Here is a 19,517-nt window from a genome sequence, read left to right on the forward strand (position 1 = left end):
TCAGCATGCAGTGTTTCATATCGGTTTTTCTTCCGTTTATGTGCCTCCTTCTGGTTTTACTTCCAGGGGATGGTCAATTCTATGAGGAAGACACTCTTCTTTAAATTGGACCATGCTACAATGTCTGCTGGCTTTTCTGTTAGGATTATGTGAACTGGAAATTGTAGAAATGCCTTGACATGCACAGAAAATTTCTAGTCAATAGCTGCACTCAGCAGCTTCACATTAGAAATTGTTTTCATCCTCACAGGGCATTCGCCTTCTTTGTGAAACTGAATTATGAGTTCTTCTACTGTAACAGGTTGCTGGTTTGCTGTTTTCATTGTGCTTTCAACAATTCCATAATTATTTTCAACACCTTATTATGTCGCCATGCGTACATCTGAAGTGCTTGTGGGCATTGTATGGCGCAAGGTACCTCGATCATGTTTACACGAAAAACACACGTCTGAATCAGTATATTCACGTAATTTTAGGTTGATCTCATTTAGTAGATCATATGCGAAAAAGATGTTGCCAGTGGTTCCATTGCAATTAAGGATTTCCATAATTCAATTGGTTCAATGTTATTCCAATTTGTCCATGCACATTGTTTGACCTGAACAACAGCAATGGCTGTTCTTTGCTTTTCCTCAAACATCCTGACTTCTTCAATCACCATGTCTCCTTTTCCTTTTGGACCCTCTTTAGAGAATATCTTGCTGCTCATACTGCCCAATCCAGCTCTACTGGTTTGAGTGACGCCTATTAGATACTTTATTGCTAGGCTACATTCCATCTCCTGGTGGTCTTAACGGCCAACAGTTTTGTCCGTTATTTAATTTCTGGATATTCCTTGTTAATGATCTCGTCGGCTGAGTCGCACTTTACCAATTTTGAACTCTTCCACCAGCGAAGTCATTGGAAGCTGTAGGTTTCCAGAATTTGTATATAAATCTATTTTTGAAAAACAAGGAGGAACTCCAAGTCAGTTACGCAGATATGTATCACAAAACTGTTCAATTCCTGAATATATATATATATATATATATATATATATATATATATATATATAAATGAATATATATAAATATATATATATGAATCTCTCTCTCTCTATATATATATATATATGAATATATATATATATATATATGAATATATATATATATATATATATATATATATATGAATATATATATATGAATATATATATATGAATATATATATATGAATATATATATATATATGAATATATATATATGAATATATATATATATATGAATATATATATACGAATATGAATATATATATAATATATATATATATATATATGAATATATATATATACGAATATGAATATATATATATATATATCAATATATATATATATGAAGATATATGTATGAATATATATATACATGAATATATATATATACATATATATGAATATAGATATATGAATATATATATATGAATATATATACATATATATATATGAATATATATACATTGAATATGTATATACGCATATATATATATTCATATATATATTCATATATATTCATATATATATATTAATATATATATATTCATATATATTCATATATATATTAATATATATATATTCATATATATATTAATATATATATATATGTTCATATATATTCATATATATATTCATATATATATATATTTATTCATATATTTATATTCATATATATATTTATATATATATATTCATATATATATATATTCATATATATTCACATATATATATATATATATTCATATATATATATTCATATATATATTCATCTATATATATGAATATATATATATTCATATATATATATATATTCATATATATATATTCATATATATATATATATTCATATATATATATTCATATATATATTCATCTATATATGTATTCATATATATATTTATATATATATTACTTCAAATATATTCATATATATATATATTCATATATATATTCATATATATATATGTATCCATATATATTTTCATATGTATATTCATATATATATGTATATTCATATATATATTCATATATATATTCATATATATATATATTCATATATATATTCATATGTATATTCATATTTATATATGTATTCATATTATATATATTTATATAATAAAATAAATTTATATATTCATATATATATTCACACACATATACTCATATACATATATATATTCATATATGTATATATTCATATATATATTCATATATATTCATATATATATATTCACATATATATATTCATATATATATATTCATATATATATATATTCATATATATATATTCATATATATATATATTCATATATATTCACATATATATATTCATATATATATATATTCATATATGCATATATTAATATATATATATTCATATATATATTCACATATATATATTCATATATATATATTTATATAGGTATATATTCATATATATATTCATATTTATTCATATATATATATATTCATGTATATATATTCATATATATAAATATTCATATATATATATATTCATATATATATTCATATATATATATATTCGTATATATATATATTCGTATATATATATTCATATATATATATATATATTCGCATATATATATTCATATTTGTATATATATATTCATATATATATATATATATTCATATATATATATATATATGAATATATATATACATATAATCATATATATATATTCACATATATATATATATTCATATATTTACATTCATATATATATTACTATATATATATTCATATATATATATATATTCATATATATATATATTTATATACATATTCATATATTCATATATATATATATTCATATATATATTCATATATTCATATATATATATATGTTCATATATATATATATATTCATATATGCATGTATATATATATTCATATATATATATTCATATATTCATGTATATATATATATATATTCATATATATATATTCATATATTCATGTATATATATATATTCATGTATATATATATTCAAATATATATATATTCCTATATATATTCATATATATATATTCATATATATATAATCATATATATATACTCATATATATATATTCATATATATATATTCATAAATATATATTCATAAATATATATTCATATATATATATTCATATATATATATTCATATATATATTCCTATATATATATTCATATATATATATATATATATATATATTCATACATATATAATCATATATATATATATTCATATATATATATTCCTATAAATATATTCATATATATATTCATATATATATATTCATATATATGTATTCATATATATATTCATATATATATATTCATATATGTATTCATATATATATATTCACATATATATATATATATATTCATATATATATATGAATATAATCATATATATAAATATTCATATATTCATATATATATATAGTCATATATATATATTCATGTATATATATTCATATATATATATATGTTCATATATATATATATATGAATATATATATATATTCATATATATATATTCATATATTCATGTACATATATATATTCATGTATATATATATTCATACACATATATATATATTCCTATATATATATATATTCATATATATATATATATATATATTCATATATATATATATTCATATATATATATATTCATATATATATATTCATATATATATATTCATGTATATATATTCATATATATATATTCATATATATATATATTCATATATATATATATATATTCATATATATATATTCATATATATATATATATTCATAGAAATATATTCATATATATATATTTATATATATATTCATATATATATTCATAAATATATATTCATATATATATATTCATATATATATAATCATATATATATAATCATATATATATAATCACATATATATAATCATATATATATTCACATATATATATATATATTCATATATATATATTTCTATATATATTCATATATATATTCATATATATAGTCATATATATATTCATATATATATATTCATATATTCATATATATATATTCATATATATATATATTTATATATTCATATATATATATATGAATATATATATATATTCATATATATATTCATATATATATATTCATATATATATTCATTTATATTTATTCATATATATATTCATATATATATATATTCATATATATATATTTATATATATATATATACATTTATATATATATATATATATATATATATATATATATATATATATATATATTACTATTAGTATATCTTTATGTATACCCTAATCTACAAAATTTAACTTTAATAATTACGCTTGTATTCTGCTCTATTTATATATTTTGAGCTTTACCTTTTTTACTAGGATCGTTTTGAAAATATTATCTCACTGTAATATTTAATAAGAATAATTCATATATACATATATATATACAGGCATGTATACACATATTCACACACACACACACACACACACACACACACACACACACACACACACACACACACACACACACACATATATATATTTTAGGCAGGAAGGTTGAGCAGGGGAACAAAATATGAGAATATATATATATATTTATGGGAGAGAGAGAGAGAGAGAGAGAGAGAGATGGAGGGGGGGGAAGGAGAAACGCGAAACAGGAACAAAAAGTGAGGGGGGATGGGGTGCATGAAAACAAGGGAGATGTTTTTAAGAAATTATTAGCATAGTTTTTCTCTTTGAGAAAAGCTATAACTATTACATTGAAAAATGTCAATAGAGATTCTGCTGTTCTCTTTTGTTTATCATTATCTCTTTTGTTTATCATTAAAATCCTTTCAACTTCTAATCATGTGAAAAATGTTAATACAGGTTAATAAGATATGGATCTTTGTTAAGTGGTGAACATGTCGTGTTTGATGTTGAAACTTACCGACTGCAATAAATCCACACGCCAAGAGCACTGAGCAGCATTCCGAGAAACCCGCATGAAATTCCAATGATAATACCAGTCACTAAATTTAATCAGAGACGATACAAAATAATTTTATAAATAAATATAACAATTGCCACTATCGGCATGAATATATTCGTTACTTTTAATTAATTGCACATATATAAGAAAATAGGGCAATAAAATTACAAATGAATAACATCAAAAATTAATTTATTATAAACTTATAAAAAATACAAAAAAAATAATCCTTATCTCCAAAATATACATTCATCATATCAAAAAAAATAAAAAAAGCGGAATGGACCCGAATTTATTAATAATAATGAAACAAAAAAGACTTGGCACTATTTGCGTTTTAAATTTCTGACGGCTGTGTTCGTTGGAAAGCAAATAAACCAAACATTTTTTTCACTATTTACCAATAATATCCAGTGAGAATGCACCTGAAGATAGCCGGAGGTTACATCGGCCGAAACGTTGTGAAAAGAAAACAATCAAGATGAGAATAAAACTCCAAGTAATACAAAATAAATAATTATTAAAAAAAAAACCTGATAGATAGCAGAGAACAAAGGTCCAGGCACACCTATTTGCATGCCTAAGTTGCATAAGTTTTTTTAATCATTATTTATTTATTTTGTATTACTTGGAGTTTTATTCTCATCTTCGAATGAAACACTGTGTGTATAGATACATATTTATAAGTAATCAGGTTGACAAGATAATTCTTACGGTTTTTAACTTTTAAATTCAGATGAACATATCTCGGCTCAAACTAAAATTTATTGATCGAAATAAGCACCATCAAAATGAGCACACCTTTGCCAACACAAAACAAGTGTATTTATGCTGTTAAAACGTAAAAATCTTGCATTCTATTGGCGAGAAAATCGCTAAAGGCATTTTTGATATCGCGTAGGTTTTTGAAGGATTTCTCATGCACAATGTTGTCGAGATGCTTGAAAAAGTGGTAGTCAGTAGATGAGATGTTTGGAGAATATGGCGGATGAGGCAGAGTTTCATAGCCTAATTCGTTCAACTTCTGCAGGGTCGGTTTAGCAACGTGTGGTCAGGCATTTTCGTGGAGGAGAATCAACTTTAATGAAAACTTATTTGAATATACATCATTTAAAATCACAATGAAAAACTCCACAAGCACTTTCTTCTCAACCCAATATTTGGCTTATACCGACATGCCAAAGTTTTGGCTCAATTGTTTCTTTAAAGCCAAAACATTTAACAAGAAGACATATTTTGTTGCAAAACTAAAATATACTTTAGTCGAGATGGCATGATTTTATTGGCTAAGGGATTTAATTGTGCTTTTATGCAATTTATGTGTGAAGAAAATCCTCAAATAAACAAGAGAGAAGGAAAAGGTGATGTTCGCGATATTAGATATTAACTGAATATACGTTGTCGCAATTATTCATTCTCAAACGACCAGTAGACAGTCTGTTCATAGTATATAAACAGAAACACATTCATACACGCACGCTGACAAAATACAAAAAAAAAAAAAAAAATAATAAAATAAAAAATACAAATACATTTTATTTTTTTCCACAGAAATCACCACTTATCAAGGCCCGGAGGCCACTCGAGGATAAGGGTCAATGGGTATACATTAGTCAATGTGATTATAGCGTAGTAAACATAACTAATGGGAATTTTGTAAATTGGATTACTTAGGGGGGCGGTTCATCAAGAACTTGTTTACGTTGGACTTGAAGACAATTAGATTGTAGTCAGCTGGAAAGCAGGCAATTGGAAGAGAGTTACACAGGCGTGTAGTCTTAAGAAAGAAACTTTGTCCATGGAATCTACATTTATGTTTAGGCACAGATAAAGAGTGTGGGAAATTAATGATAGTGGTTTTGGCTAGACGAGTGTTTTTTGTGAAAGTTTGGCGGAGGGGGGACCATATCAAGTGTTTGAAAAATCAATTATATTCTGTTAATGCAAAGAAGTTTATTTGTGTTGTTGTTGCGTTTGTGATAACCCTCTACTACTATATTATTACTATTTATAAATTTTAAAAAAAGTTTCTTTAATACTTTGAGATGACGGTTCATAAGTTGTGCATTCGTTTTGCGGACTGTTATCCTCAGCTTCATACTTGTTGTTTCACCACGTTTCGGCCAACTAATTCTCTGGCCTTTTTCGTGGCCGGATAGCAATGTTGAGTCTTGTAACTGTATCCCTAGTAATGACTGCCTTCCATAGTTGTTATGTCACCACGTTTTGATCAATTAATCCTTTGGCCTGCTTAGGTAGGATTGAAACTGCTATCTCTAGACAATGCCCACCTTGTACCGTAGAGACTCAACGCCTTTATCCACTGCACCACTACTGACTAAAGATTTGTTAGGAGGATTTCGTTGGGAAATATTGCCCAATCATGCATATTCTCCTAACTCTCTCGGATTATCACTTATTCGGAGGATTACAAAACCTTTAGACGACCTTAGATTGGTATCATGAGAGGAGATTGAACAAGAGTTAGATTCATTTTTTTATTTTTTAATTTTTTTTTATTACATTTCCACCCCAAACAAGGCACATTGCCACTTTGGTGTAGGGGGCTACTATCAGGGGCAGCAACTACTGGGACACTATGTTGGGATTTGGGCAGCAAGATGTCAGTTCACGTTACACTTGAACTTCTGCATGTCAGTACAGTTAGGGAAGCAGGAACCTGGAATGGAATTCCAGAGTCTCGCGGTTCTGGGGAAGAAACTACTGGAGTAGAAAGATCTTTTACATGTAGGGATCTCTACTGTGTGGGGTGGGATTTAGCTGCCTATCGGGTTTGCCGAGGGTGTCTACATCGTGGGGGCACAAGTGTCTGCAGTTCGTCAGTGCATTCGCCATTAAAATACTTGTAGAACAGGCAGAGGGATGCAATGTTTCGTCGATGGGACAGAGGCTGAAGCTTAGATGCCAGTTCAGGGCCTATCAGATTGGCAACTCTCTTTTGAACCTTGTCTAGGAGCGAGAGACTAGTAGCAGATGCACCAGCCCAAATGTGACAACAATACTCCATACATGGGCGAATGGTGGCCTTATAGAGGTACAGGATACTTTCAGGTGTTAGTAGTTTTCTAGCACGGTAGAGAGAGCCTACCTTTTTCGCAGCGGCCCTGGCAATGTTTTCAATATAATTGTTCCAACTCATGTTTCCTGTGAACGTTAGGCCAAGCAGTTTAAAAGATGTACTCTCAGACAGGGAGTCACTGGCCATTGCTATTGGTGGCAGAGAAGGTTTCTTGTAATTATTGAAGGAAACTAGTTTAGTCTTGGCAGCATTGAATGTGACTATCCATTTATGTCCCCATTCCACTACAGATTGGAGGTCATCATCTAGTGTTTTTGCCATTTCTTTAGTTATGTGTTCATTTGTTTTCCTGTCATGCCTGTTATAGAGTGTGGTGTCATCAGCATATATACCCATCTCAGAGGCAGTTTTGTTGGGGAGGTCATTAATAAATATCAGGAACAATAGAGGTCCAAGGATAGATCCCTATTTCAGATCAAAATCTAAAGAATTTTACAAGCGAAGTGTTTATAAGATCGTTGCGAGATGGAATTAAGTTATAGATAGTAATAGTGCCTCTTGTTATGAACCCCCCCCCCCCAAAAAAATATATTCATTCATTTTCAAAATAAATTTTAAATCGGCAAAATCTTTTGCACTAACGCAATGGCCGTTGAGAAAAGTCTTTATAAATAAATTCGAACTTATCTTTTCTTTCTATTCTTTATCAGACGTAATCTGATTGCGGCGTACAGGTGCAAAGATTGAAGTCAAATGAAACTCAACTATGAATATACCTACGAATTTGTGTCGCATTCTTAATCCCTCTTGGAAGAACACGTTATGTTTGTTAAACTCAAAATTAAAACACTAAAACAGTTTTTGTGAATTTTGATCGAAAGTATTATATATATATATATATATATATATATATTTATATATATATATATTTAAGATTCTTATTATTATCAAGCCCCTTTAAGAATACTTAAGGATGAGCACTGTCTGTTGAATAATAACTAAAACGCAGCGTTTATTCAATGTTCACGACTCGTGTTCGTTCTATCACTCGAGATTGTCTAATGTATTCACCAGAATTTGGGGTTAAATAGTTCTTAATTTCCTTCATTCCTGTGACAATTCTTTGGTGTCACTGAGGTAAAGGTTTAGCAACTGAAGAAAAAGGTGGCTTCGCGGCTGCGTTTGAATCTCATGATAAGCAGAAATTGTCACCCCCTACACCGATGATTACGTAAGCATAAAACACTAGCGTCTGTAGGTATAAAGAATAATTATTGTTTAATTTATATATATATATATATATATATATATATATATATATATATATATATATATCTTATATATATACAGACTTGTATGTAATATACTGAGTTCGTGTAATCTAGTAAATTTTCATATACCAATAAGTTTTAAGCCTATATTTAAGCTTATATATGTATACTAATTTAAGCTTATATATATACGTATACTAACAAAGTTCCTACCTGAACATTTGACCTTACCTTGAAAAATAGTGTGCAACATCCCTAGATCGGAGACGATCATCATGTCAGGTTTGGTCATGATCAGTTCAATGGTGTGGGCTGTAGGAGAATATATATACATAGGCTATGATCTTGACCTCGACCTTGAAAAATGGTGTGAACCATTTTTCAAGGTTGGGGACCATTACTATGCCAGGTTTGGTTATGACTAGTCTACATGTTTGGGCTGTAGGAAAGTTGTACACACACACGCGCTACTACTTTATATATATATATATATATATATATATATATATATATATATATATATATATATATATATTACTATAGAATTATATAACACTATCCGTGAACGAATAGGTCAAAGGATTTACCACTATTTATTCAAGTATGATAAAAAAAAGTTCATAAACCGTGACATATCTATTAAGACATTCTTTTTTTTTTACATAACTAAAAACAATAAGTTTATTTATTTCTGTATTATCCTTGTTGATATTTAATCTACATATGTGTTTATGGAATATACAAACACACCATGTAAGTCAGACGGCAAAATACTGCAATTAAGAAGTAATGTTGAAAAGAGAGAGAGTAATTATTTCTGTAAATGCTTACGGAGACATTAAAAATGACCTTAGGGAGAGGCTGAGAGAGAGAGAGAGAGAGAGAGAGAGAGAGAGAGAGAGAGAGAGCGAGGGAGGGTGAGAAAAATGCAAAAATAACTAGGTGCAAGATGGGTAACTTGTTCACGTAATTGCAAATTATAACTCACATACGCCTATTAGTCCTCCTCCTCCTCATCCTCATCCTCATCATCTACGTTTTACATGTTGGCATATGTTGAACAGCTTTTAGAAATTGACATCCAAATTAGCCATCTTTCTCTCAATCAATTCTCATGGTTTCCTTGGCATACCCCTGTGAACCCAGTCTGCTACCTTAATTGTTCTAAATCTATTAACCCAAGAACTCTTATCCATTCTTTTTATGTGGCCATACCATCCAAGTCTACTGTTCTTAAGATTATCAGATTTAAGCCCATCTTTAAGACTTGCGTTACGCATCCATCGTATCATTTTTATATTATTCATATCATGCAAACGCATACCCTCAGCTCCCACTGGTCAGATTTCAATTCCACAAGTCATCACAATCCTATGAAATTTAAATTATTGTATATTAATCATATTTACGTGGCGTTAATCGACCATTTCTATCAACTATTTAATAGATTAGTTTTATTATGGAATGGCATAAAAGCTTTTGTCTCATTGAAATAGAGAAGGCGTAAATCATTTGAAACCCTGTAAATATTTCTTTAAAAAAGAATTCCATTTCACAACTGGCGTCTCTGGTTTTGTATTTTAAGCATAGATGTATATCAAGTTGTTCTTGTTTTGTTCATTTTTACATCCTCGCTCAAACCACTTTAAAATAAGGTACACAAAACTACAACCTTCTATATAAATAAAAATGTAGACGTATGTGTGTGTGCATATCTAACAAGTAAACTTTTAAACTACTAGTCACATAACACTGAAATTCTTAGGAAATAATATTCATGCAACAAGGGTGGTTTATAGTGAATAATATTTCTGCTTACATGCATGTATATCGCATACAGAATCGGCAAATTTACATGTAAAATGTTCATTAAGCATTAGTTAACATTTTCATTTTTTGTGTGCATGCACGTACATTCGGTTCATTTCTTTCAATTTTTTATCAGGCTGGAACGCTCATTTTTTTAAATTTCAATTCTAACTGATGACACCAACTCATTTTTACATTTCTTTTTATTAAAAAAAAAAAAAATCATACGTACATTTTACACGCGGTTTGAAATTTGTAAATATGAAAAGAAACCTATATATATTTTTTACGAACTCATATGTACTTAATTTCATACATTTTTTTAAGACAGAGGAAGGGGGAATTGATCCATAGATCTTTTGTTACAGGAAAAAGGGCTGCCCTTTTCCATGTTAATGAGAAGAACATTAGATAAGTGAAAATGAGATTAGGATAAGCCGAGATTCGAACCTTGTACGCAAGGTTCAGAAATAGAATGTTAGAAATCGGAATGTTAAAAAGGTCTATCGTTAAATTCTATTATAAATAGTAAGATATTGTTTAGATCTTAAAAGAATTGATTGTCCATTCTTTTACGAAACTGAATATTAAAAATGTCAGCTAATGGAGCTAGAGTTAGTCAGATAAGTGTATTTAGGCAGAACAGTTGAGTCTGCTAGTAAGCCGAGTCAGTAGAGATCAGGAGAGTCAGTTAGTTGGCAGTCAGTGGTCAGCTGCCCCTTTGGAAGCGAAGGGTAGAAATATTAAACTATGTAGAACAAATGTGAATTCCTGACGTCATCATCATTCGACCGGTCCAATGAAATAAAGAATCACCTTCGATATTTTGTAACTGTTTGTCTTCGTGTCGTCATTCCACAGATTAAAAAGTAATGTGTTAAACATCTTACTGTGAACATTGCGTAACCCTTCCAAGAATATGTATCTCTCCTCCTCTCTATATGTGTTATAAGAAATATAAGAACTGTGCATCTATCACCCTATCACTCTCAGTATATATATATATATATATATATATATATATATATATATATATATATATATATATATATATATATATATAGTCCCACGCATCTTAGAACATGACTGTGTATGTATAAATGCCCCCTCTCATCATCATTGTTATATCCGTTATATGTATTGGCCCAATATGAACTCATCGTCATCCTTAAAAATGTCCCCCGCTATTCAACATCTATAGCGATTTGAGTGTCGTGACCATTTTATTCTGCAAGAGTAAAAAACGAACTATACCACGAGAACACAACAAAAGGTCCATTGAAAAAAAAAAGACACAACGCGAAAAAACCAACAAACAAACAAACAAACAAAAAAGCTAGACGAAATACACGCATACAGAATGAAAAAAAAATAACTCTCATATGAAAGGCAAAATATATTTTAAAAAAGAGATGAGATGCCGCAAAAGAAAAACGATTAACAGTCGTAGATATGACTGAAAAAAGGAACACTTGTGAAAACAAGTCACCACGCGTAATTCATTGATAAATTAATTATTTTAAAAATACACACATACACACAAGTAGAGAAATTGGGGCCATTTATTATTGTAAAATTTAGATCAATGTGTCTAAGTTGGAATTTTTGAAAATTGCTTTTCATAGCTGTCAATCAAACAAGAAATTTTCACAAGAATCAAAGTCTTGCACTTTAAAACAGCATTTGCAAATACTTTTGTGAAAAAGGCATTTTTGGTGTTCATAGTTGAACTTTACACCTTTCTAGTGTTTTTTGATTTTTTTTTTAAAAAAGGGACAACTTTTTTGACAGACTTTGTTAATGGTTGTTGTTACAGAAAAAAAAATTCACGAAAAAGTTATAATTGTAACGTTAAATGTGTAATCATAGTTTAATATAAGAGTGTATTTTTTTTGCAAATGTTTGAATAAATATTGTAAATTGTTTTAAATGTATGAATTCAAATCATAAATAAGTAGATAAATTAAAATGAAAGAAACAAGTCACAGGAAAAATAAAACGAAAAGATAATTGAGACAAATGGTTGTCCTCGAAATAAGTTAGAATTTCAGAGAGGGGACAATAGAAAATTACGTAAACGGGTATTTTGATAGTTCTTCGGATGTGATAAGCCAAAAAAGAGAATTTTTCTTTTTGATTTTTCTTTTTGTTTTTGTTTAATGCCAATAAACATTTTTCGCAAGAGGTGTAGCTTGCCAGGAGACAACATTAGAGATGTCCATGTTAGGGAAATATAAATAGGTCCTGCGATATTGTGTGCTTTTAAAGCATGCTGCACAGGACGGCATCGAGCAGAATTATAAGTCTAGGCACAATAAATTAAAAAGGCAGGCGTTGAAGGATACGAGAATTCCTTAGGGTACCAAAGGACTATAAGAGTCAGTACCACGGGCAAATCACATATAGCATTAAGAAGGGAAAAAGTAAAATATACCGTAAGTACGTAGTAAGGAAAGATATAACCTTATATATTTTTTTAGAGATGTATGAATACGGGATATCTCTGCTGGAATCTTGGACGCTCTGATGAAAAAAAGAGAAAAATCACAGAAATCTGGGTCATAGTTAGAATTCAGTGCGCAAATAAGAATTTTGGCGCAAGGGATGGGGGTTATTTAGTTAAGGGTGATGTTTTCTAAGTCTTTATCAAGTTCTAAGAGTCCAAGTAAAGAAATCCGAGCGATCAGTGTGATGAAAAGGTATATCTCAATAATGAGAAGCCAACCACACAGATGTAAGTAAATGAGCTTTGTTGTATGTCCCAAAATATAAAATAGTTAGAAATTAGAATGGCTCTAATCAGGCGAACAAAAAAGGATCAGGACACATTTGGACGAAAAAGTCGCCGATTTCGTGAAGATGTTAAATGAGACCTCGGTTTACGGAATAAAGGTGGCTGGATGAATCAGTTAATATATAAATCATAGAAGGTATACCGCACACACACAAAAAGGAAATGCCGGGAAGATCAGAGAGAGATTCTGATCTAAATGAAATAATTATGAAGTCAGTTGAAAAAGGGCTGACTAAAGAGTCTGATCTTTCTTAGCCAAGTGGTTGTATAGATATAGAGAAAAAATGTACTAGAATTTAAAAATGCGTACATTTTGGAAAAATGGGAAAGAAAAGGAATGTTACAAGAAAAGGGGCTGTCCGTTTCCATGGAAATAAGAAGAACAATAGGTAAGGGAAAATGAGATTAGGATAAGCCAAGCGGGAGAGGTAAGGGAAAATGAGATTAGGATAAGACAAAGCGGGAGAGGGCAGAGCGGTAGCTCTAGATATATCTAAGGCTTTTGACAGGGTATGGCATGAGGGTCTCCTCAGGAAGATTAGATCATACGGTATCACTGGTAGAATACTTAACATAATTAAATCCTTCTTAGATAAGAGAAAAATCCAGGTTGTCCTCGATGGTCGTACATCTAAACAATATGATATAAATGCGGGAGTGCCCCAGGGATCTATCCTTGGACCTCTGCTGTTCCTGATATTCATAAATGACATCCCTGACAAAATTGCCTCTGAGATGGGTATATATGCTGATGACACCACACTCTATAGCAGGCACGACAGAAAAACAAATGAACATATATCTAAAGTAATGGCAGAAACACTAGAGGATGACCTCCAATCAGTAGTGGAATGGGGACAAAAATGGATGGTCACGTTCAATGCCGCCAAGACAAAACTGGTTTCATTCAATAATTACAAGAAACCTTCTCTACCACTTATAGCAATGGCCAACGACTCTTTATCTGAGAGTACGTCTCTCAAGCTCCTTGGCCTAACGTTCACAGGAAACATGAGCTGGAACAATTACATCGAGAGCATTGCCAGGGCCGCTGCGAGGAAGGTGGGCTCTCTCTACCGTGCTAGAAAACTACTAACACCCGAAAGTATCCTGTACCTCTACAAGGCCACTATTCGCCCATGTATGGAATATTGCTGTCATATTTGGGCTGGTGCATCGGCTACTAGTCTCTCGCTCCTTGACAGGGTTCAAAAGAGAGTCGCAAATCTGATAGGCCCTGAACTGGCATCTAAGCTTCAGCCTCTGTCCCATCGTCGAAACGTTGCATCCCTCTGCCTGTTCTACAAGTATTATAATGGTGAATGCTCTGATGAACTGCAATCACTTGTGTCCCCACGACGTAAACACCCTCGAGAGACCCGACAAGCTGCAAAATCCCACCCCCACACTGTAGAGATCCGTAGATGTAAAAGATCTTTCTACTCCAGTAGTTTCTTCCCCAGAACTGCTAGACTTTGGAATTCCATTCCAGGTCACTGCTTTCTCAACTGTACTTACTTGCATAAGTTCAAGTGCAACGTGAACCAACATCTCGCTGCCCAAATCCCTACATAGTACCCCAGTAGATGTTTCCCCTGATAGTAGCCCCCTACACCAAAGTGGCAATGTGCCTTGTTTGGGGTGAAAATGTAAAAAAAAAAAAAAAAGCCGAGACTCGAACCTTGTAACGAAGGTTCAGAAATAAAATGTTAGAAATCGGAATGTTAAAAAAGCCTATTGTTAAATTCTATTATAAATAGTTAGATATTTTTTTATATTGTAAAAAGAATTGATTGTTCATTCTTTTATAAAACTGAATATTAAAAATGTCAGCTAAAATGAATGAACAATGCAAATTAAAAATACATTGTTAAAAAATAGGTTAGTTGAGAATTCTTTGTTGTCAAAAGTGTGTCAGAGAAAACGTGAATTGGTCACGTTTGGGAAACACACTTCTGACGTCATAGCAAAAGGAGGATTCTCAACATAGGAGCTATTTAGTCAGATCAGAGTAGTTGAGGCAGAACAGTTGAGCCTGCTAGTGAATAGTAGAGATCAGGAGAGTCAGTCAGTTGGCAGACAGTGGTCAGCTACCCTTTTGGAAGCGAGGAGTAGAAAGATTGAACTATGTAAAACAAATGTGAATTCCTGACGTCATCATCATTCGACCGGTCCAATGAAATAAAGAATCACCTTCGATATTTTGTAACTGTTTGTCTTCGTGTCGTCATTCCACAGATTAAAAGGTGATGTGTTAAACATCTCATAACGAACTTTGTGTAACCCTTCCAAGAATATGTATCTCTCCTCCTCTCTATATGTGTTATAAGAAATATAAGAACTGTGCGTCTATCACCCTATCACCCTCAGTATATATATATATATATATATATATATATATATATATATATATATATAGTCCCACGCATCTTAGAACATGACTGTGTATGTACAAATGCCCTCTCTCTGTCATCATCATCATTATCGTTATATCCGTTATATGTATTGGTCCAATATGAACTCATCGTCATCCTTAAAAATATCCACTACTATTCAACAGAATGACACACCGAATACGGACCATGCTGAAATAGCAACATTATTATTTAAGAAAGCCATTAACTATTCTGTACTTTCACCTAACAATTTATTAAATAAGAAACTGACATATATTTTATCTCTATTTTTATTTAGTATTAGTTAACATTAAGTATCCGTTTCTCAATCCAATTTTTTGATTAGTCTATTATAGAGCAAGTGTTGCCTAATCCCTAACTGCACTTATAAATCTTTATTTTTTTGAGTAGTATGAATATTAAATAAGTTGCTTCTGCAGTGTAGTACCTATAATAAAAAATACAAACAATTTATAATGAAACCATGTATTTCGAAAAACTGCTGAGTCATTTTCTGGAAGTGGCGTCATGTGTTTATGGTGGGAAGGGGGAACAAAGCACGATTATGTTGCTTTTAAAAATACTCTGGAAGCCGCTAGGAATTACCAAACCTTCATTTTTAGGCGAGGTTGGGGTGTGATGAATTAGTGCCTGTTCATTTTCCCAAGCATTACCACCACTTTTTCTGTTTATGAAGAGGGAGCCAATAGATGATTTCACTGAAATGGTGCATCAGAACAGATACTAAACTTTGATCTTAACCAAAAGGCCAAGCGTAATATAGTTTTCTACCACGCATTACCTCCTCTTCAAAAAATACAAAATAACTGATACAACATATATTTTAAGAGGTGGGGGAGGAGAATATGGAGTAAGTCCCAGAAATGGCTGAAGCAGTTTATGATTTCAAAATTACTTTATTTCATATATATTTTTAAAGGAAGGTGGGATACAGAGTCAGGCCCGGAAACGGCTTCAGCAGTTTACGATCTCAAAATTTAACATTATATTTATGTCAGTGAGGAAGGGGGGATATGGTGTCAGTCTGGGAAATTGTTGAAAAAATTTACGATCTCAAAATTACTTTATTTCATATATATTTATAAGAGATAGGAGGATATGAAGTCAGTCTCAGAAATGGCTGAGGCAGTTTATGATCTCAAATCTCCTTTATTTCATATCTATTTTTAAGAGGGGGGGGGTGATATAGAGTCAGTCCCGGAAATGGCCGAAGCCGTTTCAGATCTCAAAGTTTCTTTATTTTTTACCTATTTTTAAGAGAGATGGGATTATATGGAATCAGTCCTGGAAATGGTTGTAGAATTATACGATCTCATATTTACTTTATTTCATATATATTTTTAAGACAGGGGGAGGGAGGGAAATGACATACGGAATACAGACTATGCTGAAATAATAACTTTATTTAGAAAGCGATTCTTAATATGGGGAAGGATTTTTTTTTAACTATTCTGTACTTTCACCTAACAATTTAATAAATAAAAAAACTGACATATGGAATATGGACCGTGCTAAAATAATAACGTTATTGTTTAGAAAGCCATTATTAATATGGAGAGGGTATGTCTTTTTTAACTAATCTGTACTTTCACCTAATAATTTGATAAATAAAAAAACTGATATACGGAATACGGACCGTACTTAAATAATAACATTAACGTTTAGAATGTCATTCTTAATATGGGGAGAGGAAGGTATTTTTAAAAAACTATTCTGTACTTTTACCTAACAGTTTATTAAATAAGAAGCTGACATACGGAATACGGACCGTGCTGAAATAATATTTACATAATACAAAATAATGTCGAAGCAAGAAATACGCACGCATATATGGATGCTGGAAGTTACATAATCAAATAATAATATAAATTTATTTTTAATGAATAATTGCACAAAATAATTTCCTTTATATCTGTTTCAGTGAATACGGAAAATGTCTACATTCTAACAGTTTTCTTAGTTGGAACAAGTGTTTTCAAAATCAGCTGAAGCGAAATAAAATATATTCATGCCAATAACATAGTGAAAGGTAAAGAGGAAAATTGGATAGTCCGAATCAAATATCAATATGTCAGATGGATTGCTATTTGGGTTCGACTTTGAAAGCCCGGCAAGATAAATTCATATGCTAGATGATACACTAGACGAGAATGAAAATAACAACAACTGGAACAGGTGTTAACAATAATATTAATCGTTACCAGCATTACACATATGTACATCAACAAGATATAAAATGCATTAACAAAGACCACATAAAAATAGAGAAACTTAGGAATAATTAGTACATGAATTGTAATTTAAGAAATACATGCAATATTTAATACACGCATTGTTCAATTAAAGCGACAACACGGTAGAATGTGCGTTTGCATGAATGCAATCCTCTCCCTCTCTCTTTCTCTCTCTCGCTACTACTTCATTTAATCACATAAATTAATATACGAAATTATAAATCTATGCGTAAACTTTAAGTATTTACTTCAACAGTGCTCAATACGTAGGTAGAGCTAGGCAGTAAGTTATAAAATATATATGGCAATTAAGCTATACAGAATATCCGCTAGGATTCATCAGGCTTATGCGAGGAGTTTTGGTTGTCTTGCGTTTTTATATGCGCAAATGTTTTTAGTTAGACAATCAGCTTTCTAGTTTCCACCGCTCCCTTACTAATTGCCTCAAATTGTTTTAGTAATGCATATAGAATTCATGACCAAGATTTTTAGTTGTTGCCTATAAGCAGAAAGGTCCATTTAGTTGTATTAAAAAATACTGATAAATCCTAGCGTGGATTAAACGCGGAATATTCTGTGTAGCTTAATTGCCATATATATTTTATAACTTACTACTACTACTACTACTACTATATATATATATATATATATATATATATATATATATATATATATATAAAATTTGGAATTTACCTATTTGGAATTTACCCATTGGATTGAAACTTTAAATTCGACCGTTTTGGATTTTACCATTTTTGGATTTTTACCCTTCACCGGATTATCCATTCATGTGAAATCTTTTTATCATTTTTCTTTTGCCTCCTGTTCCCCTTACCTCACCCTTTTTTCTTTAACCAAGTAAGATCTGTGACTTACTTGTAGTTTCATTAAATACTTTTATATGCAAAATCATATCCTGCATTTTGCTAAT

At 30.1% G+C, this 19,517-nt stretch overlaps 1 protein-coding gene across 1 annotated transcript in view; it reads right to left on the minus strand.

The window, feature by feature from the left end:
- LOC145303506 (uncharacterized) overlaps window positions 1-19,517 on the minus strand; it is a 131,250-nt gene that overhangs the window by 2,575 nt on the left and 109,158 nt on the right. The window contains exon 5 of the mRNA XM_080144938.1: window positions 4,980-5,061. Coding sequence (XP_080001064.1) covers window positions 4,980-5,061 — 82 coding nt within the window. The remainder of the gene's footprint in view (window positions 1-4,979; window positions 5,062-19,517) is intronic.

The sequence above is a fragment of the Euprymna scolopes genome, chromosome 19, assembly GCF_053919585.1.
Source record: "Euprymna scolopes isolate OS-2025 chromosome 19, ASM5391958v1, whole genome shotgun sequence".
NCBI classification, from domain to species: domain Eukaryota; kingdom Metazoa; phylum Mollusca; class Cephalopoda; order Sepiida; family Sepiolidae; genus Euprymna; species Euprymna scolopes.